A 26979-nucleotide genomic window follows, 5' to 3' on the forward strand; every position below is an offset into this window, starting at 1 on the left:
ACTTACCGTTTTCCTGCATTTCTCTGCAATCCCGGGACTCGGTAGGTGTTGTCCTGTCAATGGCCACAGCCTCCTCCATGGCGCTACCAAGTGTAAGAGCTGCCAGCCTCTAATTGGCCGGCAACTCGAGCCGGGCCAGACAGCAGATCCCAGGGTCCTCCGTTGGGAAGAAGGCCCTTAATTGCCTGATGGGCAAAGGATAGGATGAGCCTTCCTCCTTGGAGTCAGGATGAGTGTCTTGCCGCTTTTTCAGGCATTGTGCGATACATCTGCGAGAAACAGAAGACTCCTCACCCAGGTGTCACAACTGAGAGTCAAGAGCACAATGCCAGGGAAAGCAGGCTCCCTACAGTCAACAAGAGAGTCGGTGCAGACTCGATGGGCTGAATGTCCTCCTTCTGCACAGTAGGGATTCTATGAAGTCCATATGTGTAGAAACTTTGACCAGAGATTTTGTATTCATAGTGGAAAATGCAGACCATATTTTATAGGAGGTACACATACATTCCAGATATAAATAAGACTGTGGGATTATTCAGCAAATTAATAAATGCATCTCGAAGTTATCTTGACTTGGAAAATCCCAGGCACAATCTCCATCCAGTCTGTGTTGAGCACACATGATCCTTTTGAACTCAGCACCATTTTATTAGGATGGGGTCATGGTCTAGGGTTAAGAATCCTAAATCCTGCTGGAAATACATTTGTTCCAGTGTCCAGTAAGAAAAATTTGGGTGACTCTCCGCAGGCAGTTTAATAAATGGGATTGGGTTGGACACTATTGTGGTGTGCAGCTCTTCCATGGACCCCCCGAGACAAGTTCCCTGCTCATGCCCACAGGCAAGATTCGTAGGTATCGAACGTGCAAGGACTTCAACCATATGCAACGGCTCAAGGGGGGGTTTGGGGAGGCGGTGTTGATTGTTGCACTGATTTAAAGAGAGTTCCAGTCTTTGGAAGTGATGTTGGTTTATGCGGTAATACAGTAAACCTCCTTCCCACAGCAACGTTTGGTCTGAACCTGGTGTGAGACTTGAAATGGAAGCTTCAAATATGCCTCCCTTCTCTCTAACAGGCAAACGTCAAAGTTTTCAAAGTTTATTTATTAGTGTCACAAGTCGGCTTATATTAACATTGCAATGAAGTTACTGTGAAAATCCCCTAGTCGCCACACTCCAGCACCTGTTCGTATACACTGAGGGAGAATTTAGCATGGCCAATGCACCTAACCAGCATGTCTTTCAGATTGTGGGAGGAAACCAGAGCACCTGGAGGAAACTCATGGAGACACAGGGAGAACGTGCAGACTCCACGCAGATAGTGAGTGACCCAAGCCGGGAATTGAAGCCGGGTCCTTGGCAGTGTGAGGCAGAGGCAGCAGTGCTAACCACTGTGCCACCACTCATGAGGGACACCAGGAAAAGTATTACTAGGGGGGCGGGGACCTTGCATCCAACAAGTAAAATGTGGAACTGTGCTGCGAGAGCAACTTGGGCAAGAAGAACGAGCACAGGAAGAATTTAATAGCTCCAAATTTGGGTCAGGTAGATTGCAAATTAAATCAGACATGGTAGGTAGAAACTATTCATATTTAGGCTATGATGAAAGAGGGGTTGATGTCTCAACATGCTGCATTTAGTTTGCATGTACTGTTTTACATGTTGGCTTCTTTAGCACGGGCTTGTTTAAACATTGTAAAACTCTAAGTAAACAATAGTTTTTATTCTGGTGGTATGGCAACTATATGAACAAGAGGGGAGGGTTGATCTTAGGCAATTAATCAAGGCAATCAGTAACCACAATGCCAAGCTTTAATGGCAGTCTTACTTATAGATGATGAACAAAACACTTCAATTCTTGCAATCAGTTGCTTAAACAGATTAAATATTCCCCGTTCAACAACAACATATCTTATGGCCAAAAGCAATACAGTGCTTCATGTCAGGTCCGACCTCGGCACTGTTCAACTGAACAATCACTTCCTCACTTTCGAATTCCAGCCCACTTGATATGAGAAGTTTTTCACCTTTCTGATTATTAATTGTACCAGTGAAGCAGCTTTGAGTGATTTGTGTGCATGGCAGCTACATTCTTCGGTTCATTCACTGCTCAAATCAGATCAAATCCTAGTCTCTCACTGATGAGAAGTTAGATTCAGATTTGACAATGGACAACCCCAGACTTTCTCACTTTGAGCTCCGTTTGTCATTGTTTGTGCACTCACTTAATTTGTCTATGTCCCTTTGTAATTTTTATCCACCCAACGCATTATACCTCATAATTTAATGTGTGTCATCTACAACATTTGGATACACAGTCCTTCATGGAGGTCATTAATGTACATTTGGTAAAAAGCTGAGGTTCCAGTACAGATTCCTGGGAGTGCACTTGCAATGTAGTTTTTAATAAAAGTAGCATTTTGTAAATATGTCATGGTTTAATCCATCGGAGCAAAAAAGTGTAGATCTACGTTATTATTATAGATTAATGGTCGATTAGTTTTTCTGTATCTGATAGTGAATCAATACAACACACAGAATAATAGCCAGTTTTTATCGTCAAGTTTCTTCTTTGTATTTGGGATTTCAGTATTAATAGTGTTCGTAGGATCATAGAATCCCTACAGTGCAGAAGGAGACCATTCAGCCCATCGAGTCTGCACTGACCACAATCCCACCCAGGCCCTATCCCCATAACCCCATGCACCAAAAGTTCTCAGCGCTGATCCATTGAAAAGAATGTCAGGAAACCCTTCGTCCAAGCTGATCTTGGGGTTTTAACCATTTTCTAAAGCAGCCTTGCTGCCAAAGTGGCAGCCTCCACTTTAGTGAGCAACTTAACCAATCCTGGAAGAGAGATAGACCCAATAATATGGGTGAGAAATCTGAGTATTTGTTCTTGGATGGTGCGTCATTGGCTGTGAAGATTGATACTATTTTTTACTTGTGGGTGAGAAGCTGTCTTGTAAAATTGCAATCAGTCCTTTGTTGACTTGTCTTTATTCCACCCCCCCCCCCCCCCATCCCCTTCATGATCTCCCCACACATGACAAGTCTCTCACTTCAGTCTTCAACTTCTGTTCACTGGTTTGTAGGTTTGGTGATAACGTGTTAACCTTTGTGTGTTACTTCTTGCAGGATCGGATGTTTTTTGTGATGGAGTATGTCAATGGGGGAGACTTAATGTTCCAAATTCAACAAGTGCGGAAATTCGAAGAGGCACGTGCGCAGTTCTATGCCGCAGAAATTACATCAGCGTTAATCTTTCTGCACAGTAAGAAAGTTATCTATCGGTAAGGATAAACGTCTGTGTCTTTACATAACCATGCAGCACCATTGTAAGATGTACAAGATTAATCTAATGATTTCAATGGTGAATCACAGAAATTTACAGTGGGTATAATGGCTCATTAGTTTTGTGTTGGTCCTTCACCGATCCAATCCTAATATCCTGCCTTTCTCTTTATATTCATTCATAGGATGTGGGCATCGCTGGTTGAGCCAGAATTTATTGCCCATCAACTGAGTGGCATTTCAGAGAGCATTTCAAGAGTCAACCACATTGCTGTGGGTCTGGAATCACATGTAGGCCAGACCAGGTAAGGACGACAGATTTCCTTCCCTAAAGGACATTAGTGAACCCAGGTGGGATTTTACAAAAATCGACAATGGTTTCATGGTCATCATTAGACTTTTTAATTCCAGATTTTTATCGAATTCAAATTTCACCACTTGTTGTGGTGGGATTCAAGCCCAGGTCCCCCCAGTTCCCCTGGGTGTCTGGATTGCTAGTCCAGTGACAATACCACTACACCACCACTCGCACTTTTCATTCCATTTGGAAATGGTGAGTGGAGTGGAACTGAATTATTTGTGAACTCTGAGAGTAGCTGTAACTGCTGCTGTTTAAAATTGCATGCACTTTGTCTATTCACTGAACATTAATTTTAATCAGTAGTGTCTTTCCACCTATCCACCAATGAAAGGATTTTTAATATTGGGCAGGAATGAGCTGTTCTTACAGTAGGCAGGCATTTTCTTCCACGCTGCTTGCTAGCTCTTTCATTCAGATGCTTGTTTTAGGGGGTGGCGATGGCCGAGCAGCATTATCACTGGACTATTAATCCAGAAACTCAGCTAATGTTCTGCGAACCGGGTTCGAATCCCGCCACGGCAGATGGTGGAATTTGAATTTAATTTAAAAATCTGGAATTAAGAATCTACTGATGACCATGAAACCATTGTCGGTTGTCAGAAAAAAACCCATCTGGTTCACTAACGTTCTTTAGGGAAGGAAATCTGCCATCTCACCCAGTCTGGCCTACATGTGACTCCAGAGCCACAATAATGTGGTTGATTCGCAATTGCTCTCTGAACAAGGGCAACTAGGGCTGGGCAATAAATGCTGGCCAGCCAGCAATGCTTGCATCCCACGAATGAATAAAAAAATAAAAAAAAATAAACAATGCTGTTGAGTAAACGGGGAGCTGAGCGTTTGTTGACTGTAAGCTGAGTTGTGACAGGAATCAGATCGATATTTTGTTCAGCATTAGACATTTAAATTTAAAGTCCAATGATTGTGGGAGACGTTGAGGGGTAAGCAGAGTGTTGGGTAAAAATTACATGATTTGTTCTGACATATTTGTGTTGTGATGAATCACTTCCCATCCTTAAAAATGATGGAAAGCGGAGATCCTTTGAGACAGTTAAGAGTTCATAATGCAAGCCCTTGCAATGTTTGATCTGAAAGTTACAATTTCTAGTAAATGCCACCTGCACTGCTATCCCCTGGTTGCTGGTTCGGTTATAACAAGTGCACAATAAACTGCCAATGTTTAAACATCCGCATCATAATTGATCGATGGGTTCAGTGAGTGCACTCGGCATTGCCAAACAAATTGGAAAAAAGTGAGTTTAGTGCATGTTTGTGTTGGTACCTTATCCACTGTTACAAATAACTGGGTGGCACAGTGGTTAGCACTGCTGCCTCACATCGCCAGGGAACCCGGGTTCAATTCCCAGCTTGGGTCACTGTCTGTGCAGAGTCTGCACTTTCTCCCCGCGTCTGCATGCGTTTCCTCCGGGTGCTCTGGTTTCCTACAGTCCAAAAGACATGCTGATTAGGTGTATTGGCCATGCTCAATTCTCCCTCAGTGTACCCGAACAGGCACCGGAGTGTGGCGACTAGGAGATTTTCACAGTAACTTCATTGCAGTGTTAATGTAAGCCTACTTGTGAAACACTAATAAATAAAGTTAAAACTCAAATACACATCTAAACACATTCAATTGAGATCAGGCCTTCACTGCAATTTATTACAATGGTAGTTGAGACATCTGTACACTGTGAATGAGCCTTTGTGAATGTAACTTGATAGCATGAAGGATTAGCCATTATAGAAATATTATACTTCTACTTGATGTAAGCAGTTTGCTCCAGCCTTTGCTACTTTCTATGTTTCATGCCCAGGGGGATTTGTTTGTAAGCAAATTTAATATGCACTGTGCTATTTCCAGCAATAGCTCTCTGCTACAGTAAAGTGGCTTTCATCGGTGTACACACAGAAGTGCATTCTCTAAAAGGAGGGCACCCAGAGACTCCCTGTAAATCACAGGAGGGATCTAAACCACTGAATACCCTCTTTGTAATTATCCTGGGTACTGAGGAGATCCTTTAAACTGGGATGCCAAAAAACACCTGTGAATACAGACACAGAGTGCTGACTCAATATCTCAGAAACAATAAAGGCAGAGTTGCTTAAGGGCATCTCGGAAATGGAGACGTTCCCCACACCCTGCTACTGGCTCTGAGTACTACTTTCAGTAAGATTCGCAGCAGTGCTTAGAACCAGAAAGAATGAAACATTAGCACAATCCAATCAGGTGCTTCATTATGTAATCTGGTCATGGTGACTTCATAGCAGTGGGAAATTTATATTTCTGCCCCCATTTTCATACATCTGGTGCAGCTTTTGGTCAGCCGATATCAACACCAGCTCCAATGGTTAAATTTAAGGATAGTTAAATGGTGAGGTCAATGGGCAACTGAACCATGTAGACCAGAGAGATCCTGGTCTCTACAGAGTTAGTGGATCTCCCCCTGCAGTTGTGTAATTGGTTTCTCTGCCATTTAGAATCATAGAATCCCTACAGTGCAGAAGGAGGCCATTCAGCCCATTAGGTCACACCAACCACAATCCCACCTATTCCCGTAACCCCACATATTTACCCTGCTAATTGCCCTGACACTAGGGTCAATTGAGCATAGCCAATCAACCTAACCTGGACATCTTTGGACTGTGGGAGGAAACCGGAGCACCCGGAGGAAACCCACGCAACCACTTTTAAGAGTAGAAGTCTTGGTGCGGATGGGCTGGAAGGATCGAAACATGGCCGGTGTCTGGTTGCTGTGGTTACACCTCCGGAAAGTCTGTGTGATGACGTTTGTGAATACAGAACAGGCAGGTTGCTCTTCAGTCATTGACCCCTGCTGACCTTTGCTTTTGAAGCTCACACGTGAAGAATCATTATATTGACAATGGGCCAACTCAGGAGGAAAGTGCAAAATACACAAACAACACCACTGTGATGCAGATTTTTGTCAGGCCACATCCACAGCAGCCAGAGCAATGCAAGAAAAAGATATCCGCCGAGAACATCCATCCTCATTTGCTGGAAGTGAATGGATTTTTGGCTGGAACACCAAATTCTCCACTCTCACTTGCAGCGGGACAGGCACGGACAGGATTGGAGATTCCCTCCCGTTATTGAAACAATTGGAGAAGCAGCCTTTCTGGCCATGTGCACAGAGAACGCTTTAACAGAGGAAACATTCCCGGACTCCCTCACCTTTCCTGTGAAAGGTTTCTCTGTGGGATATCCCACATATCAGAGATGACTTTCGCGGGAGTTCATGAAGCTCATATCTAAATGTGACTAAAAATTGAACCACCTGACAAAGTCCAGTGGGCCATCAATTATTGTGATGCTAATACGCGGCAAACATCTCAACTGCCTCAAATGGGCACTGTGCTTGGCCATCATTGATACAGTAAGAAGTTTAACAACACCAGGTTAAAGTCCAACAGGTTTATTTGGTAGTGGCTTTTGCTACCAAATAAACCTGTTGGACTTTAACCTGGTGTTGTTAAACTTCTTACTGTGTTTACCCCAGTCCAGCCGGCATCTCCACATCATCATTGATACCCCAGCGTTTTAATTATTGAGCATATAATACTTATACTTTCTCTCAAAGGGAAGATGTTGGATGATATGGTGGCACAGTGGTTAGCACTGCTGCCTCACGGCACCAGGGACCTGGGTTCGATTCCCGGCTTGGGTCACTGCTGTGGAGTTCGCGCATTCTCCCCGTGTCTATGTGTGTTTTCTTCCGGGTGCTCCGGTTTCCTCCCACAATCCAAAGATATGCGGATTAGGTTGATTGGCCATGGTATGTTGCCCCTTAGTGTCAGGGGGATTAGCAGGGTAAATATGTGGCGTTACAGGAAAAGGGCCTGGGTGAGGTTGTGGTCAGTGCAGGCTCGATGGGCCGAACGGCCGCCTTCTGCACTGTCGGCATTCTATGATTCTAAGTATGAGAGGTCTTATACTGCAGCCTTCAATTTGACACTCTTGTATAAGTACATCGGAGTCTGAATTGTGAGTTTGTCCTTGTGGAGTTGGTCCGTTCTCGTGTCGCATTAATCTTATTTTCAACATGAAGGTTAACATTGTGGGAGTGAGTGCGATTTGTAAGTCACTGTATACGGTTAAGCCTGTGTGATCCGAGCTTGATCAGACCAGAGCAGTGGAAGCAGCTTGGAGTCTCTACAAGGTCAACTGAAAGGTGAATTGGGTCGCCCTACCATACGTCAGATCTGGGAGCTGCCAGTTTAAAAAACAGAAGCTTTATAAACATGACGGTTAGCTGGAAGGTCACGAAACCACCAGAATAGAACAATGAATGGATTTAATTAATAAAGCTGTGTGCATCAGAATCAATTGGAGGATTGATCTGAATCAGCTAAATTACACACTCTCTTTCAATCTGAATATAGGATCCATTATTAAGGATCATCGATCTGAACAAACTAAGTGACATGTTTCCCTTTAACCTGAATGTGGGACCAGCTGATAATGATTACGGGAGCAAATGAAACAAAATAACAGAGTGGTTCAATGCTGAAGCACTCCTGGTTAGTGGCCACACCTTTCAGAAAGAGATCGTCGAATCATAGAATCCATACAGTGCAGAAGAGGCCGTTCGGCCCATTGAGTCTGCGACAGATGTAACAACAAAGCCAGTCCGTCACCTTAGGTGCAGATAGAAAGATCCCACTGCACTATCCAGAGAGCACGGAGGCCCTCTTGGTGTCCTATCCAACAGTTAACCCTCAATAATCATCACTGAAACTGATTACCTAGTCATTATCGTGGTGCTGTTTGTGGGGCCCTAATGCTTACAAATTGGCTGCTGTATTTCACTATATTACAACTGGGACTACACTTCAAAATGATATCATCAGCTGCGAAGTGTTTTGGGACATTATGTGCTCATGAAATGCACCAAATAAATGCGAGTTCTTTTCTTCTTTCTCTACATTTACATTGGGCGGAATTTTCCGGCCTTTCCTGCCGGCAGGATCTTCCGGTCCTGCTGATAGTGAGCCTTAACCGGGGTGGGGGCGGGCCAAACAAAACCCCGGAGACATCAGTAAGATCCCACACTGGCCAATAGCTGATTCTCTTTGCTACTGGAAAATCCTGCCCATTATTTCTATGTAGCATTCATATTTTATTCATTTGTGGGACATGGGCATCGCTGGCTGGCCAGCATTTATTGCCCATCCCTAGTTGCCCTTGGAGGGCAGTTCAGAGTGAACCACATTGCTGTGGCTCTGGAGTCACATGTAGGCCGAAGGACGGCAGATTTCCCTTCCCTCATGGACATTGTTGAACCAGATGGGTTTTTCCAACAATTGACAATGGTTTCATGGTCATCAGTAGACTCATAATTCCAGATATTTTTCATTGAATTCAAATTCTACCACCTGCCGTGGCAGGATTCGAATCCACATCCCCAGAACATTAGCTGAGTTTCTGGATTAATAGTCTCGCAATAATACCACTAGGCCATTGCCTCCCCCATATCTGATGTTCTTGCTCACGTTAAGGCCATAAGAAACTATAATGAATTCTAGAAAAGGCCCACCAAGTTCATGGAGAAATATGGCTTTACCCTATTCATTTTGTGGTTCTGTAGAATGTTTCCCTGTGCGCTACTGCCCGCTCCACAAGCTCCCCTTCAAAGGTTAATCGAGCATTACTCCACAGGCTGGCTTGTTTAACCCTGTTCTCTATTCACTCCACACCAGTTGCCTTTTTATGGCCACATTTTGAACTTGATGCAATTTATAGAGGCTGCCCTTCAAACATGGCGGTTTCTGAAGTGACCATTTTAAGTTATTGTAATGATCGTGGAACTGAAGTTCAAAGGGCACTGGGTTTCCAAGTACAGTTATATTATGAGTGATTTGAGGCACTTTGAATGCTTTGAAACCTCAGCTATATCAAACTTCTTAATAATTCAATAGGTGAGTTTCAAATCTTACCTCAAGTTCTGCCTATGCTTGGTAAATAGACTCGATTGAAGAAGATTTAATCTGTATTCATTTCCAAAAAAAGAGTTTTCCTGATATGGCAGCTTTATTTGGAGTTTGCACGTTCTCCCTCTGTCTGCGGGGGTTTCCTCCGGGTGCTCCGGTTTCCTCCCACACTCCAATGATATGCAGGTTAGGTTGATTGGTCAGGCTAAATTGACCCTAGTTTCGGGGGAGTGGGGGGGTGGGGGGATTAGCAAGGTAAATATGGGAATATGGGGTTACGGGGATAGGGTGTGATTGTTGTCGGTGCAGGCTCGATGGGCCGAATGGCCTCCTTTTGTACTGTAGGGATTCTATGATTCTACTTATTTTCTTGGCAGAGAAAATATTGACGATGCAAGCGAATGAAACACTTCAACAGCAGATAAAGCAAAGGTAATCATCCTGCCTCAGAGTAGACATTCAGGGGGACAAGTTTAATTGTCTTTTCCTGCTGTTAACCTGTCCAGGTTGAAAACTTGGATGAATAAATTCGGACATTTAAATTGTTTATTGTTTTCTTAGCCTGCAGAATGCATTTTGAATAAGCTACATTTGGCATTCTACTGTGTCAAAGATAAACTAATTTCCTGAAGAAAGTTGGTTGGAACCCAACTTTTCGGATTCCTTTGAGAAAATAACGTTCCCTGTATGTTCGCTAAAGTTTTACTCCGCCAAAGAATTCTTTAAAGATAATTCTAAACTTGCTTCTTTAAACTCAACTGCAGTATACAGAACATTCGCACTTTATAGTTCTGCTGACACTGGGAGTGCTGCCAGGAATAACAAAACCCGTAACCACTTGATCTAAGACACTCCTGTAGCATTAAGGTTGGAAATATGCTTCAGCTTGGCAGCATGCCACGTTCTGTCAGTGGTGGTGTGATCCTGTCTCACGGTCCCCATCCTTCCTGCTCTTAACCCTCAATGGTAGTGTGTTACACCCGAATCCTGTGTCAAGTCTAACCTGCCATTTTAAATGTCGAGCTTATAGATTTGTCGCAGCAGTATTGAATTTCTATCTTAAAACCTCTGGAAGGCATACTCTGTTACTTTTACAATTGTTTCTGTGTAAGTTAGTGAATGCTGCTTTGTTTATTAAAGGAGTAATACTATTTTCAGATGAGCAATGATGGAAAGATATGGAACCACATCAACATCAAAGTTAAAGTTTAGAGTTTACTTATTAGTGTCACAAGTAGGCTTACATTAACACTGCAGTGAAGGCACTGTGAAAATCCCCCAGTGGCCACACTCCGTCGCCTGTTCGGGTACACTGAGGGAGAATTTAGCATGGCCAATGCACCCTAACCGACACGTCTTTCGGACTGTGGGAGGAAACCGGAGCACCTGGAGGAAACCCATGCAAACACAGGGATATGACGCAGACTCTATACAAACAGTGACCCAAGCCAGGAATTGAACTCGGGTCCCTGGAGCTGTAAGGCACTAGTGCTCACCACTGTGCCACCCTAGCATGGCCAATGCATCTAACCAGCATGTCTTTTGGACTGTGGGAAGAAACCGGAGCACCCAGAAGAAACCCACGCAGACATGGGGAGAACGTGCAGATTCCGCACAGACAGTGACCCAAGCCGAGAATGGAACCTAGGTGCCTGGCGCTGTGAGGCAGCAGTGCGAACCACTGTGCCACCATGCCACCCCAGTTTTGCCTAGAAATTTCCTTATCTCTGCAATTGTTTTTAATCAGGATTTTTCTTTCCTCCTTTTCTTTTTATTCATTCATAACATGTGGGGGGGTCACTGGATAGGTCAGCATTTGTTGCCCATTCCTAATTGCCCCTTGAGAAGGTGGTGGTGAGTTGCTGCCTTGAACTGCTGCAGTCCCTGTGATTATAGGGACACCCACAGTGCTTTAGGAAGGGACTTCCAGGATTTTGACCCAGCGACAGTGAAAGAACGGTTCCCGAATCTGGATGGTGTTGACCTTGAAGGGGAACTTGCAGGTGGTGGTGTTCTCAGGCGCCAGTTGCCCTTGTCCTTCCTCATGGTGGATGTTGTGGGTTTTGAAGGTGCTGTTCAAGACAGCTTGGTGAGTTACTGCAGTACATCCTGCAGATGGTACACGCTGCTGTCCCCACACATGAGTGCTGGAGGGAGTGAATGCTTAAGATGGTGGATAGGATGCTGAACAAGTGGGCTGCTTCATCCTGAATTGTGTCAAGCTTCTTCAGTGCTTTTGGAGCTGCATTCATCTGGGTAAGTGGAGAGTATTCCAATACACTCCTGACTTGGCCTTGTAGATGGTGGACAGATTTTGGGGAGTCAGGAGCTGGGTAGCTCACTGCTGAATACTTAGCCTCTGACCTGCTCTCACAGTATTTGTATGGCTAGTCCAATGAAGTTTCTGGTCAAGCCCCCAGAATGTTAATGGTGGGGAATTCAGCGATGATAATGTTGCTGAATGACAAAGGGGAGTGTCAGCCTTGATATATGTCTTGGCATATCCCTCACTCTGCCATTACCATTAACCATGGTTCAAAGGAGAGGGTAGGAGAACATGCCAAGAGCAGCATCAGACCTGGAGTCGGACTTGAACCCTTGAACCAAGTGATGCAGAGACAGGAGTGCTCGCCACTCAGCCACAGCAAACACGCCAGGGCATGTGTGTGCGAGGATCCTTAATGCAATGCTGTTGCAATCAAATGGCTCAGGAACATTTATCGACTGATTAAAAATTAATTCTCGGGATGTGGGTATCGCTGGGATTTATTGCCCATTCATAATTACCATAGAGGGGCCCATTGAGTCTGTGCCAACTCTTTCGAAAAGCAATCCAGTTAGTAAACACAACCTCACTATTTCTCGATATCCTTCCATTACTGTAATTACTTCATGTAATTATCCAATCCCCTATGAAAGCCACTGTTGAATTTGTTTCTGCCGACCTATCTGACAGTGCATTCCAAATTCCCCCAGGTTGCCTCTTGTTCTTTCCCCAATCACATTAAATCTGTAGCCCCTGGCTATCAACCCTTCAGCAGCTGGAGACAGTTTCTCTTTATTCCCTCTGTCTAAACCCTTCATGATTTTAACCACCCCTATCAAATCTCCTCTTTTGTCTGCTTGGCACTAAGGAGAAATCCCAGCTTCTTTAGTCTGTCCACCCAACTGTAATCCCTCACCCCTGGAACCATTCCAGCAAAGCTCTTCTGTACAAATTCTCCACATCCCTCCTGAAGTGTGGTGCCCTTGAAAAGGTGGTGTTAAGCCTTCTACTTGTAACACTGCCATTGATGTGGTGAACATACTCGACAATGTTGTTCAGACAGAAGTTTCTGGATATTGACCCAAGTGATGTTGAAAGAACAGTGATACATGTCCAAGTTAGAATGATGCATAACTAGGAGAGGAACTAGGCGGTGAAGGTGTTCCCATGACTAGCTGGCCTTGTTCCACAGATATTACTATTATCTGACCTGGCTTGTGAAGATTGAAACTTTAATTAAGTCACTGGAGGCTGCTGGCACATGTCAAATGTACGAGTCACTCGCTTCAGGAACATAGGGGTATTGATGGAGAGAATATTGAAGGGAGAAAGCATTCTTCCCATGTGTCGCAATTTGCCATTTACAATCTCTTCAACAAATTAGCCAAGAGCACCCTCATGCTGGTGGAAGCATGAGTGACCGGAACGTTAGCATCTGAACTCCAGCTGGAGATGGATGGACAAAGTGATTGGATCTTGTCCAGTCCTAGCGATGTCAGTGTCAACTGAGAACAAAGAACAGTACAGCACAGGAAACAGGCCCTTCGGCCCTCCAAGCCTGTGCCGCTCCTTGGTCCAACTAGACCAATCGTTTGTATCCCACCATTCCCAGGCTGCTCATGTGACTATCCAGGTAAGTCTTAAACGATGTCAGCGTGCCTGCCTCCACCACCCTACTTGGCAGCGCATTCCAGGCCCCCACCACCCTCTGTGTAAAAAACATCCCTCTAATATCTGAGTTATACTTCGCCCCTCTCACCTTGAGCCCGTGAACCCTCGTGACCCCCCCTGAGGCTGATGGTCCATCCCTTGAGCGCTGACCTGAAACCCTGTGCCAGTGTAATCTTCTCTCCGTTTCAGTCATTTATAGAAGCATCTTGAAATACAACCAAGAAACGCACAAGCTTTGCTCTACTCGGTTGCCATGGCAATGTTTGATTTTGAGTGTGGGGTTTGTAAAAGGAGTAGAATGATCTCCATCACCAGCTAACCCCCCCTTAACCTTTTAATCAGATTTTAAAAAATGCTTTCCCAATCCAATTGAATTTAGTAACACATCTAAAATAGAGCAAAAACAGCCAATGCACAGAGTCCACTAGTATCTGTAAGAGAAAGGTACTGACAGATCTGTTGTGTTGGTGATATTTTCTATTTTCATTTCCAATTTGCGGCATTTGTGTATTTTTCTTTTTCTGTCAGCTGTTTGACACGACACATGTATTTTTGAAGTCAATTTTCCTCACAGTAAACTGGCTGCCTCCAGTAACCACATTTCTGAAGTAATTTGGCTGGAAGGTTCTCTGGGATGTGTTGAGGATACGGAGGGTGGAATGTAAATGCAACTGTTCTTTCTTTCAAAAATAAATACTCGCTATCTGGTTCATGAATCGGCCTTTAAATGGAATAGACACAGAACTCAAGACAGTCTTGTCGTTCTTCCTGGAAAAACTGCTGTCATTTTAGGTTTCTTTTTGTTTTGCTTCCAGCTGAATTTGGGAGAGAGGCCTATTTGTTGGTTTTCTGGAAGCTTACAGCACTGACTGTTGCTGGATGTGTTCTGTAGCCAAATTTCCAACATATTGGTGACTGGATGCAAAGTATTCATAAAAATTCCACAGTACGACACAGGGAGGCCAAGGAATGTAACATCCATTCCGAGCGTGAAATTAATCACGTCTAATGTGTGCTCTGTGTCCCCTGCTAGTTCGGGCTCCCAATTACTCCTCCCGCTGCTTTTCCAAACTCTGGATAATCTCTCAACAGGAATAAATCCAATTCTGAACAGATCTAGAGCAAAGCTGAAGAACCAGCAATCCCTACAACACCGGCTGTGCAACGCCCATGTCTCCTGCTCCCCGCCCCCCACCCACTCCACCTCCCCACAGCCGGATTGCTAGCCCTGATCATTCCCGGGCTCAGCCCTGAACCCACCCCCCCCCCCCCCCCCCAGCCCTCTGCGATCTCCAGCCCCCCACCCACTCCCAGTTTCCCCCCTGACAGCTGGCCCTCTACCTCCCCAATCACTGGCCTCCCTCCTTCCCCACCGATCCCGACTGCAAAGTGGCAAAGGGACCCCCCCCCACCACACCGATTTCCCCCCCCCCCCGCCCCCATCCAGCCCCATCCCCTGGCCCTGTCCCATGCCCGATGGGAAGTGCCAGGGTGCCCTGTGGGCATTGGCACTTTGCCCCTTGGGCAGTGTCAGGGGGCCCAGGCTGGCACTGCCAGGGTGCCAATTCCCAGGCCCCCCCAACCCCCCACTGCCCGACCTTCAGGTGGTCCCCAATTGTCCTCCCCACCCCCCCCTTTTTCACTCCAGCGGGGTCCGGCTGCTAGTTCCCTGAAAGTGGGGACCTATTGTAATCGCCGCTGGAGTGAACCATTCTGGCAGGGGGGTGGGGGGAGGGATGCTGGTGGGCCCGGAGACTTCAGTCCCGTCCTGCTAATCTCATTTAAATTACATGAAAAGTTAAAGTTTATTTATTAGTCACAAGTTGGCTTACATTCACACTAATGAAGTTGCTGTGAAAATCCCCGAGTCGTCACACTCCGGCGCCTGTTCAGGTGCAGTGAGGGAGAATTTATCTTGGCCAATGCACCTAACCTGCACATCTTTGGACTGTGGGAGGAAACTGGAGCACCCGGAGGAAACCCACACAGACATGGGGAGAATGTTCAAACTCTACGCAGACAGTGACCCAAGCCAGGAATCGAATCCGGGTCTCTGGCGCTGTGATGCAGCAGTGCTAACCACTGTGCCACCGTGCCGCCCCATTTAAAAAATGGATATGCCAATGATTCTCCCGCCTCGCCACCAATCTGGCACAAAACACATGCTGCCGGAAATCTGGCGCTGGGCAACGCTACCACGGCGGGAACGAGTGCGCGAACCCCACGAATCGGCCGATGCGAGAATCCCCTGGCCCACTGCGCTAAAAGATTAACACAGCGGGATGGGAGAATCGCGGTCAACATTCTTTCTTTCTGCCCCTTATACTAATTCTTACTGGCATATTCCACTGAAGGCATAGGTGCTTTGCCCCAGAAATGTGTGAGCCAAGATAATAATTGTTGGAATGCTATTCGACCTGAGAGTGCTTCACTGCTGGATGTGTTCAGTGTTCACACACTGTGTTTCCGGCAGGGTCACTAATAACAATCAGGAACAAACCTGGCTCTTGTCGCTTTATCACTCCTCGAATTCTCGCTCTCTGAGGTCATTGTAAAACACTTAACAGGTGCTGCACAGAAGAACAGTGAACACTTTGTAATGAAATGTATTGCCTTTTCATCTGACAACTGCTTATACCGTCCTATTTTATCATTGATCCGATACTCAGTAGATATAGTCACACAATGTATAAGATCCTCTGTTACTCCGAAGTCGCAAAAATATGTCATTTTGTATTTTCCTCTCTCGCAGAGATTTGAAACTGGATAACGTTCTGTTAGATTCAGAGGGACATTGCAAACTGGCGGACTTTGGAATGTGCAAAGAGGGTATCTATAATAATTACACGACTGGGACCTTTTGTGGTACGCCCGACTACATTGCACCAGAGGTAGGTCAAAGGCAAATGAAAATCCTTCCTGGCGCACAGTTTTGTTAGAGATTCAGTTGGGAATAAGGATGAGGATTCCCTTGAAGCTGGGTATCAGCTGATGTATCTTCACCGCATTGAATCCTTGCTTTTGCCACTATTTCTGAAGCTTTCTGCCTGCAAACTTATGCTACTCTCAACATGGTGCTAAGCACTGGACTTCATATCAACCGACTCTACAACAGCTTCTTCCCTGCTGCCTTCAGACTTTTGAATGGATCTACCTTATATTAAGTTGATCTTTCTAGAATCATGGATCATAGAAACCCTACAGTGCAGAAGGAGGCCATTCGGCCCATTGAGTCTGCACCGACCACAATCCCACCCAGGCCCCATCCCCGTAACCCCACACATTTACCTTGCTAATTGCCCTGACACTAAGAGGCAATTTAGCATGGCCAATCAACTTAGCCCGCACATCTTTGGATGTGGGAGGAAACTGGAGCGCCCGGAGGAAACCCGTGCAGACACGGGGAGAATGTGCAAACTCCACACATTCAGTGACCCAAGGACAGAATCGAACCTGGATCCCTGGCACTGTGAGGCAGCTATGCTAACCACTGTGCCACCGTGACACTGCATTCTGCACCCTCTCCTTCCTTCTCTCCCACGTACCCTATAAACAGTATGCTTTGTCTGTATAGCGCGCAAGAAACAATACTTTTCACTGTATCCCAATACACGTGACAGTAGTAAATCAAATCAAATCTTAGCACAGTTTGATCCATTATGGGATTATTTAATGACCTCACCGCGACAGGTCTGGTGGCAGAGGGTCATTTAAACAGGTGGGAGGGTGGTGTTGGGGATCCTGCCACCTTCTCGCCTCTAATCCAGTAAAGTGCATGACAGAAGAGCCTGTGGACAGTCTACCCACCTCCACTGCCAATTGACACCCTTAAGGGTTTCATCCTGCCACCATTTCTCTAAACCCTGCAGGGAGCACGGCACACAAACCAGTGCGAGTTTGCTTCGTGGCTCTCAGGAGCAGGCCCAAGTTCAAATGCATTCAGCGCCTGGGGAACACAGCATTGGGAAAGGGGGATGCCTATTGTGAGCACCCCCCGCCCTCATTGCTGACCTCCCGCGACCCCTAACCCATGACCCTTCTCCCACCATCACTTACCTGCTGCCTGGGATCCAGTGGCAATTCCAGACCATGGCCGGATGTCATACAGGCAGAACCCACCGTCTCAGCGATACAATAGAGCCACTGGTCCATAGCTCTCAGCGGACAGGACCTTTGCCCTTGGGGTCTTTGATCCCAGGAAGACCCATTGCTGCCCAGTTAAGTGCCTGAACTTCACTCAGCAACCCTCCCTAAAAGAAACGACATGGGGCTCTTGCCTCCATTAAATACTTCCCTTTGTTTCACGTGCCGGAAAGTCTATCATGTGCGTTTCCAACACTGCTGGGCCTCAGAGGATACATTATGAGCCTGTAATCATAGATGGGTTTGGCATTTTATTACTGTCTTGGCTGTCATCGGCTATCTGTGACTACCAGAAGCCCAACTGGTTCCTTTCGATCCGTGCTATATTCAGCTACACATTTATCTTTTGAGCGGTGACACTTTGGTTTGGCAGAACAAGAATTGTCCCTGAGAACTGGGGAAAGTACAGAAACCAGGGACTAAATTATATTTTATGAATTAGAAACAGTTGCACCTTTGCAAGTGTGCCAGTCCACACAAGTAGCTTAAGTATGGTGTGAACCGTGCCACGTGACAATTACCCGAAGGCAGTGTTTCCAAACCACTTCAAGAGATGACCATGCATTCTCAGAGATATGAGTACTGTGCAGCATCCACTCCAAACGATCTGCGCTTCATAATGAAAATAGGATGACTGAAAACCTTCCCTTATCTGATCAACTGCCAATGCTCAGATGTTCAAAGATATAGTATGAGAGCAAATTCACACAGCCACATAAGAATGCTTCATATCAGTTGAGTGATAGCAATAACGATCAATGTTCTCACTGTCATGTTGACAGGCTGGGCTCAAAATCTTTACTTTGCTGAAAGTTGTGTTGATAAAATTGGAAATGCAAATTTTGGACAATGGGACGCTTTGTAACTTCTCTTATCCCTTGTCTCCGTCAAACACTCCTCTCGGCCACTTGTGACATGATCAGATGCAAGGATTTAGAACCATGTTGGTTCAAAAAATGCACCTTTACCTTTGTAGAAGCATTCCCGAGAGTACAGTGTGGGACTTTGGTCTCTGACAGAGGTCATCATTATACTGCCAATTTTTTGCCGGATTATTATGGGGATAGGACAGGGTGTGGACCTGGGTAAGATGCTCTGTCAGAGTGTCAGTGCTGAATGGCCTCCTTCTACACTGTCGAGATTCTGTGATTTCTGTGATACGTACAGTGTTGCACTCTGAGCCTTTTCCTTTAGGATGTAGGTTGAGGTTACTCAGACGTTTTTTTCCAAGTAGGGCCCTCATTAGGGTCGGAATTTTCCAGATGTTCATGCCCTGCCGGCCCCGCAGACGAGGACGGAGAACTTGGCGCTCTGCCAAATCTCCATTCACTGCAGTGAGACCGGATAACGTCGCCGGCATGAACGGCTGGTAAATTCCGCCCACAATGTTTCATAGAAGAGAATGTTATTAAATCGATTTGAAATGAATTTGAACCTTGACCCCTCAGACCAGTGGACGTCTTCACTGAATGTTCCTCTTTCTGAAGTGGCAAATGAATCAGTGGTCTGACTCAACATGGCCAGTGCACAGCTTAAATTCCTTGTAAAGCCTTGTGTGACTCATATTATCACAAGTTCTGTTGTCTAGCCACCCACTACATCCCTGGCCACTGTCTGAGGTGAGGTTCTGATCACATATCTGCACCATGATGATGGATACTTTTTCCACTTCCATACCACCCTCTGCCTCTCTACCTGCCTCAGCTACCTGGAAGCCCCTTACTTTGCTGCTTCCAGATTTGACTATTCCAAAACACTCCAGACCAACCTTCCATCTTCCACTCTCCATGAAGCCAAGGTCATCAACAACTCTGATGCCCATGTCCTAATTCATACTCAGTCCTGTTCACCCATCATCTCGTACTTTCATTGACACCCAGTTAAGCAATGTCTTGATTTGAAAATTCTCCTTGTTTTCAAATCCCTCCACGATCTCGCCCTCACTACCTCCTTCAGTCCAAAGATGTGCGGGTTAGGTGGATTGGCCAAGCTAAATTGTCCCTTAGTGTCACGGGGACTAGCTGGGGTAATGCATGGGGTTATGGGGATAGGGCCTGGGTGGGATTGTGGTGGGTGCAGACTCGATGGGCCGAATGGCCTCCTTCTGCACTGTAGGATTCTATGATTCATTACAATCCTCAGAGACATCTGTGTTGTTCCAATACTGAACTCTTGCACAGTCCCTGATTAAGTTTCTCCACCATTGGTGGCCATGCCCTCCCTAGGCTTTGAAATTTCCTCCCTAAACCTCGCTGCTCTTTACCTCTCTTCCCACCTTTAAGATACTCCTTAAAACCCACTTCTTCCACCTGCCTAAGATGTTCTCCTGTGGCTGTGGCAGATTTTCTTTGACACTGCTCTTGTGTATCTTGTGCCCCGAGGCTGTTTTACATTGTGAAAGATGTTGCAAGTTGCTGCATTATTCTCCTCCCGCTCCCCCCAACCCCCGCCGGCTACTCAGCACTGCTCAATAACGGTTCACCAAGTAATTTAATTTGAGTTGGTCATGGCACGCCAGAACTTCACTCTCCCTCTCACTCCCCATGTAAACCATCTCCCCTCCGGGTTTCGGTGTGTGCGGAGGTGGGGGTGAAAAGCTGACAAAAGCACCAACCAAGGCACGCGTGTTGGAGAACTGGACACAACGCGTGATCACGGAGCACAGAAGGAGGTCAGTTGGCCCATTGCGCCTGTGCCAGCCCATTGAAAGGGCTGTCAAAATAATCCCAATCTCCCCCCTACTCTTTCTCCCTGAATGCTTTAAAACTTTTAAGTATTTATCCATGGAGGTGGACAGATTGTGTTACTGAGAACAACTGTTTTTACCTGAATTTTCTTTAGCCATTTGTTTTATTTATTGAGATTTTTTTTTCATTTTAGATGTTCCAGGCAGTCTGCTTAATGGTGTCCATCTGCCTTGCACCTTGGACATAATTGAAGCAGGTATCCCTGTTCTAATTCAGGGTTCTGAAGGCATGAAATGCCTCAATGGGTCCGAATGCCATCAAATAATTAATATTGTAACTGCTGCACCTAGCATCTGTCAAACAAAAGTAGAATCCTGGATCTGTTATGTGTTTCATGCCTAATTGAACCATAACCTATTTCCTAGGTAGCACATGGTCCACTTATAGGTCTATTCAACTCATTAGGACATTTGATCGCACAGCTGAGACAGAGCAAGCCAGATGGAAGCGACCGGGACACGTGACAGATTTTCTGGGTCCCCACTGATGGTGACACATATAGCATTCCTGACTGCGTTGCTTTCATGCTTTGCAGTCCCATTCAGACGGGAATCTTAACATTGATACTGTATTGAAGTTTCTGGGTTAATTTTGGTGGATTGACGGGAATTCTGTTTCTCCGGACAGATTCTGCAGGAGTTGCAGTATGGTTCCTCTGTGGACTGGTGGGCACTGGGTGTCCTGTTGTACGAGATGCTGTGTGGCCAGCCCCCATTTGAGGCTGAGAATGAAGACGACCTGTTTGAATCTATCCTGAATGACGAGGTCCTTTACCCAGTCTGGCTGAGTGACCGTGCAATAGCCATCCTCAAAGCGGTAAGTTGACACCCACTCCCTAACTCTCAGCGGCGTGCGAGACTGAGTCATTGCTTTTGCAACTCCAGAGCAAAGTGGGCAAGGCAGGAATGGAATTAATGATCTTGAAATAACTCCTAAAGTTTAGTTATTAGTGTCACAAGAAATGTCACATTAACACTGCAATTAAGTTACTGTGAAAATTCTCTAGTCGCCATGCTCCGGCGCCTGTTCGGGTACACAGAACCAGAATTTAGCATGGCCAACACACTTAACCAGCACATCTTTCGGATTGTGGGAGGAAACTGGAGCACCCGGAGGAAACCCACACAGACGTGAGGAGAATGTGTAGATTCCGTACAGACAGTGACCCAAGCCGGGAATTGAACCCGGGTCCCGGGCGCGGTGAGGCAGCAGTACTAACCACTGTGCCACCATGCCACCCAAAAGTATGTACAAAGCATTTCCCATCACCCTGATGGCTCAGTTAATAAATGGTTTTGTTCATTTATTATTGTCACAAGTAGGCTTACATTAACACTGCAATGAAGTTACTGTGAAAATCCCCTAGTTGCCACACTCCGGCACCTGTTCAGGTACACTGATGGAGAATTTAGCATGGCCAGAGCACCGAACCAGCACGTCTTTCAGACTGTGGGAGGAAAGCGGAGGACCCAGAGGAAATCCATGCAGACTCAGGGAGAATGTGCAAACTCCACACAGACAGTGACCCAAACTGGGAATTGAACTCGGGTCCTTGGCGCTGTGAGGCAGCAGTGCTAACCACTCTGCCACCGTGCCACCCCTTAGGTGACCAGGATGTCCATCCATCAATTATCGAGTGATCTTTTGCAGACTGTGCTCCAATTCCCTCATTAGCCACTTGGGACTTGGCAAGTCCCTCAACATTAATTGGCCTCTCTCAGCAAAGCATCCCAAAGGCACGAAATCAAACACTTGTTTGTCTATCAGCTTGTTCTTGCCTGTCCAAGATTCCAGCAAGAAACCCGAGTAAAGTAAATTGTGCAATTATTGTGCTTGCTGAATCACTCCCCTTGTGTGATATAAATGATGGTACAAGGAGAAGGTGCAAACTCTTCACAGACAATGACTCAAGCTGGGAACCGAACCTTCATCACCGGCGCTAACCACTATGCCACAGTGCCGCCCACACTATGTGCTATTGAATATTGTTGCAGGGTGGCACAGTGGTTAGCACTGCTACTCATAGCACCGGCCTTGAGTGGAGTTTGCACATTCTCCCCGTGTCTGCATGGGTTTCCTCCGGGTGCTCAGGTTTCCTCCCACAGTCCAGTGATGTGCGGGTTAAGTTCATTGGCCATGCTAAATTGCCCCTTAGTGTCAGGGGGATTAGCAGGGCAAATATGTGGGTTACGGGGCTAGGACCTGGGTGGGATTGTGCAGGCTCGATGGGCCAAAATGCCATTTTCTGCACTGTAGATATTCTATGATTCACTTTATGCCCTCCTTACCTAAAGCCATTAACGTCAATTCGATAGCAGCAGCCTTTCTGTTCCTGCTCTTGCCTGATATCTAGACACATATTTCCAACATCGACAACATGCACTTGTATTTATATAGTATCTTTAATATAAGGCACTTCATCGGAGCAATATAAAACAAACTGTGACACCAAGCCACTTGAGCTATTAAATCAGGTGGCCAAATGCTTGGTCAAAGAGCTAAGTTTTAAGTAGTGTTCAAAAGGAGGAGAATGCATTGGAGAGGCAGAGAGGTGTCGGGAGGGAATTCCAGAGCCAGGGCCTAGGCAACTGAAGGCCTGACCACCAATAGTGGAGAGATGCTCAAGAGGCCAGAATTAGAGGAGTGCAGGTATTACGAAAGGTTTGGGATTGAAGGAGCTTCTCGAAATAGGGAGGGGGTGGGGTGGATCAGTGAGCTCAGGGATCATAGGGGAACAGGACGTGGTGCAAGTTAGGACGCGTTCAACAAAGTTTCAGATGGACCTCCGAAATTTCCAGAGGGAAGACTGTGGGAGACCAGCTGGGAGTGCGTTGGAATAATCAGCTCCATTGGAATAACGGTATGAATGAGGATTTCAGCAGTTGGTGAGCTGAAACAGGGGTGAAATCAGATAATGTTATGAAGACAGAAATTGGTGGCCTTAGTGTTAGCACAAAAATTATCGTAGAATCCTACAGTACAGAAGGAGGCCATTTGGCTCATCAGGTCTGCACTGACCACAATTCACCCAGGCCCTATCCCCATAACCCTATGCATTTACCCTAGCTAGTCCCCCTGACACTAAGGGCAATTTAGCGTGGCCAATCCACCTAACCCGTACATCTTTAGTGTGTGGGAGGAAACCGGAGCACCTGGGGGAAATCCACGCAGACACAGGGAGAATGTGCAGACTCCACACAGACAGTGACCCAAGCTGGGAATCGAACCCAGGTCCCAGGTACTGTGAGGCAGCAGTGCTAACCACTGTGCCACCGTGCCGCCCAATGTGTTTAAATGTAGTTAGAATCTCATCTCAGGGTCAGATATGAGACCAAGATGGCCAGCAGCCTAGTTTAGCCTCAGATAGTTGCCAGGCAGAGGGATGGAATTGGTAGCTAGGTTCTGTAAAATGTTGGGCATACTTCGTTAGGTCTTATTAAGGTATTCATAGTCTTATAATTTGACAGTAAATTAATGATGATACTAGAAACTATATAAGTACTCTCTTTTCCCACCGGACAACACTTTCGGAAGAAAAATTGAGACATTCAGCCCACTGTCTACAATTCTAGCACGCTTGATGGCCTGACTGAGATTGCTTAATTCAGTTGGTACCAGTCTAGCCTTGACACTGAAGCTGTAGGCTCAAGTTCCACTCCAAAGACTTGAACTTAGCAATCTAGGCTGAGGTTCCAGTCAGTACTGAGAAAGTGCTGCACTGTCAAAGGTGTCACTTTCTGCTGTCGGTGTACAAGTTGGATGTTGCATTTCCCCCACTATAACTACCACTATACTTCAGAAGTACGTCATTGCCAGCAAAATGTTTTGGGTTTACTCAGGTTGTGAAAAGTGCTACGTAACTGCGCAGGTTTCATTGTCTTTTCATTCAGTGTGGGCTAGGAAGTGGGTCTGTGGCTTTTTCTAGTTTATTTGGATTAGTATTGTAGCATTGCTTGCACCCACTGCACCATCAGGGCATCTCTTTTCACTGAATCTTTTAACAAACTAAAGGGCAAAAATTCCCATCGGAATGTTTCTCAAACTGGCCTGGGTAAGACCGCCAGCCTCCATTCCTCATGCCTTACAACGCAGAGCACAACATTCCTCTACCTCTAAGTGCTGAAGAAAGTCTCTCAATGTTGCAGCACATTAATCTACCGAAGCTTTGGTGGCCTATGCAGAGTTCTTGATCCGACTCCTTGGAAAAGGAGAAAATGGAAAATGGGCAGCATGGTGGCACAGTGGTTGGCACTACTGCCTCACAGCTCCAGGGACCCGGATTCGATTCCCAGCTTGGGTCACTGTCTGTACGGAGTCTGCACGTTCTCCCTGTGTCTGTGTGGGTTTCCTCCAGGTGCTCCGCTTTTCTCCCATGGTCTGAAAGACAAGCTGGTTAGGTGCATTGGCCATGCTAAATTCTCCCTCAGTGTATCCGAACAGATGCCGGAGTGTGGCGACTAGAGGATTTTCACAGTGACTTTGTTGCGGTGTCAATGTAAGCCTACTTGTGACATTGATAAATAAACGTTAAATTGAAACAGAACAAAGTAACCCTCATGGCCATCGGGTGCATTCAGTACTGGTCTTGGAACAATGCTGTAAGGCTCATGAGACTGGGGTGGTCAGGTGGGAAAGGGAGGAGAACCCTGACGACATGAATTAATTTATAGATAAAAGGGACAAAGTACCACAGAAAGATAATATGGTGCTGAAGCAGCCATCTTTGTTTTAGTCCCAAGCTATGGATAGGAATGCTGGTGGGACAGGGAGCACCATTTAGGCCCCAGTTTTGTGTTTATTTTATTCCCACCAATGAATGACAATTCACTGAAATCTTTAACATTTAAATGTCCCTGTGTCGTGAGAGAGAAGGAAGTGGAAAATATAAGTTTTGTAAATAGCAGAATTTTTCCATCTGGTTTTCATTTGAGCATGCAAAGGGTTAGCGAGAAACCTCAGCTGTGACAAAACAAAACTATTACCTATTTGAACTAACTCCTCAGAGGCCGGTGTCCCTTCACCAGATTCCCTTTATTTACAAACTCAATTCCACTCCTAAGAGTGCTTCAGGTACAAAGTCGGAATCCAGAGTGTCCGTTGACCTGACACTCCTATACTTATATACAGGTGAGACTCTGTGATTGGGCAGGTAATTGTGGCCTCAATCAGGGAGCTCATACTCCAATAGGCCAACCTCATGGGCCTTGTTGAAGTCATTACACTATTAATGCCCCTACCTCCTCGTGCATTGAATTATAGGGCTTTTCAAATCAAGCTCATTGTATTCATTTTGATGCCAGTTTCTTTAATGTGTAAATTCCAGCCTTGATCTCCAATTACTGTTTGCTCATTCAGATTCAACAAAATATATTTTTGAGTTGTTGATAAGTCAAGGGAAGGGAGATCATAAGGTCCTGTCATTGCCCTGGCTAAAACTGCACTGAAAATGTTCCACTGCAGGCTGTGACGATTATACCACAGATAAAGTATTATCACTGGTGTCAGATGTTGTGTATTGCAAACATTTCTACCGCTGTACCACACATTTCCTTCAGCTTGGTTGAGGAGATAATACTGTGCCTATCGAGTTTATAAAATTTGGCACCCCTCCATGTATCATCTATTGACACCCTGATGGTGATCAGACTTGTTTCTGAGTAGCTATCTTATAACATCCTCTCTTCAGAGTTCCATATCATTCACAGATCGGAGCTAAAGTCTGAGAAACTTGCCTTCACTTGTCAGGACCATAACCCTGCTCAAATATCCAATATTTATTTTTATCCCTTCTTGCGATGTGAGGATTGCTGACACATTTATTGTCCATCTCTAATTGCCCTTCAGAAGGTGGTGGCGAGCTGCCTTCTTGAACTGTTGTGATGCTTGTGGTGTAGGTACATCCACAGTGCTGTTAGGGAAAGAATGCAAGGATTTGATCCAGCGATGGTGAAGAAACGGCGATATATTTCCAAGTAAGAATGGTGTGTGGCTTGGGTGGGAACTTGAAGATCGTGGTGTTTCCATGGGTGTGCTTCCTTCTAGGTAGCTTTGGAAGGTGCTTTCAAAGGAACTTGGTAAATTGTTGCAGTGCTTCCTGTAGATGGTACACACTACTACCACAGTGTATTGGTAATGGATGGAGCAAATGTTTATGGATTGGGTACTTTGGGTGATGTGTGGTAGTTGGTGTTGAGTTTCTTGATTGTTGTTGGGAGCTGCACTCACCCAGGTTAGTGGCGAGCATTCCATCACACTGCTGACTTGTGTCTTGTAGATAGGCGTAGAAACATAGAAAATAGGAGCAGAAGTAGGCCATTCTGCCCTTTGAGCCTTTTGCACCACTTGACATGATCATGGCTGATAACGCTCTCCTTATACCCCTTGACACCTTTAGAGTTTATTAATCTATCCATTCCCTTTTATATATTCAGCGATTTGGCCTCTACAGCCTTCTGTGGTAGAGAATTCCAAGGTTCACCACCCTCTGAGTGAAAAAAATTCTCTCCATCTCAGTCCTAATGGCCTATCCCATTCCCTGAGACTGTAACC

General features: G+C 45.7%; 1 protein-coding gene across 1 annotated transcript in view; it reads left to right on the plus strand.

The window, feature by feature from the left end:
• The window catches only part of prkcha (protein kinase C, eta, a), a 212311-nt gene that overhangs the window by 167667 nt on the left and 17665 nt on the right, over positions 1-26979 (plus strand). Inside the window, exons 11-13 of the mRNA XM_078234226.1 lie at positions 3138-3292; positions 16293-16431; positions 21058-21246. Of these exons, the coding sequence (XP_078090352.1) occupies positions 3138-3292; positions 16293-16431; positions 21058-21246 (483 nt within the window). The remainder of the gene's footprint in view (positions 1-3137; positions 3293-16292; positions 16432-21057; positions 21247-26979) is intronic.

This window comes from Mustelus asterias, chromosome 18, assembly GCF_964213995.1.
Source record: "Mustelus asterias chromosome 18, sMusAst1.hap1.1, whole genome shotgun sequence".
Lineage (NCBI taxonomy): Eukaryota > Metazoa > Chordata > Chondrichthyes > Carcharhiniformes > Triakidae > Mustelus > Mustelus asterias.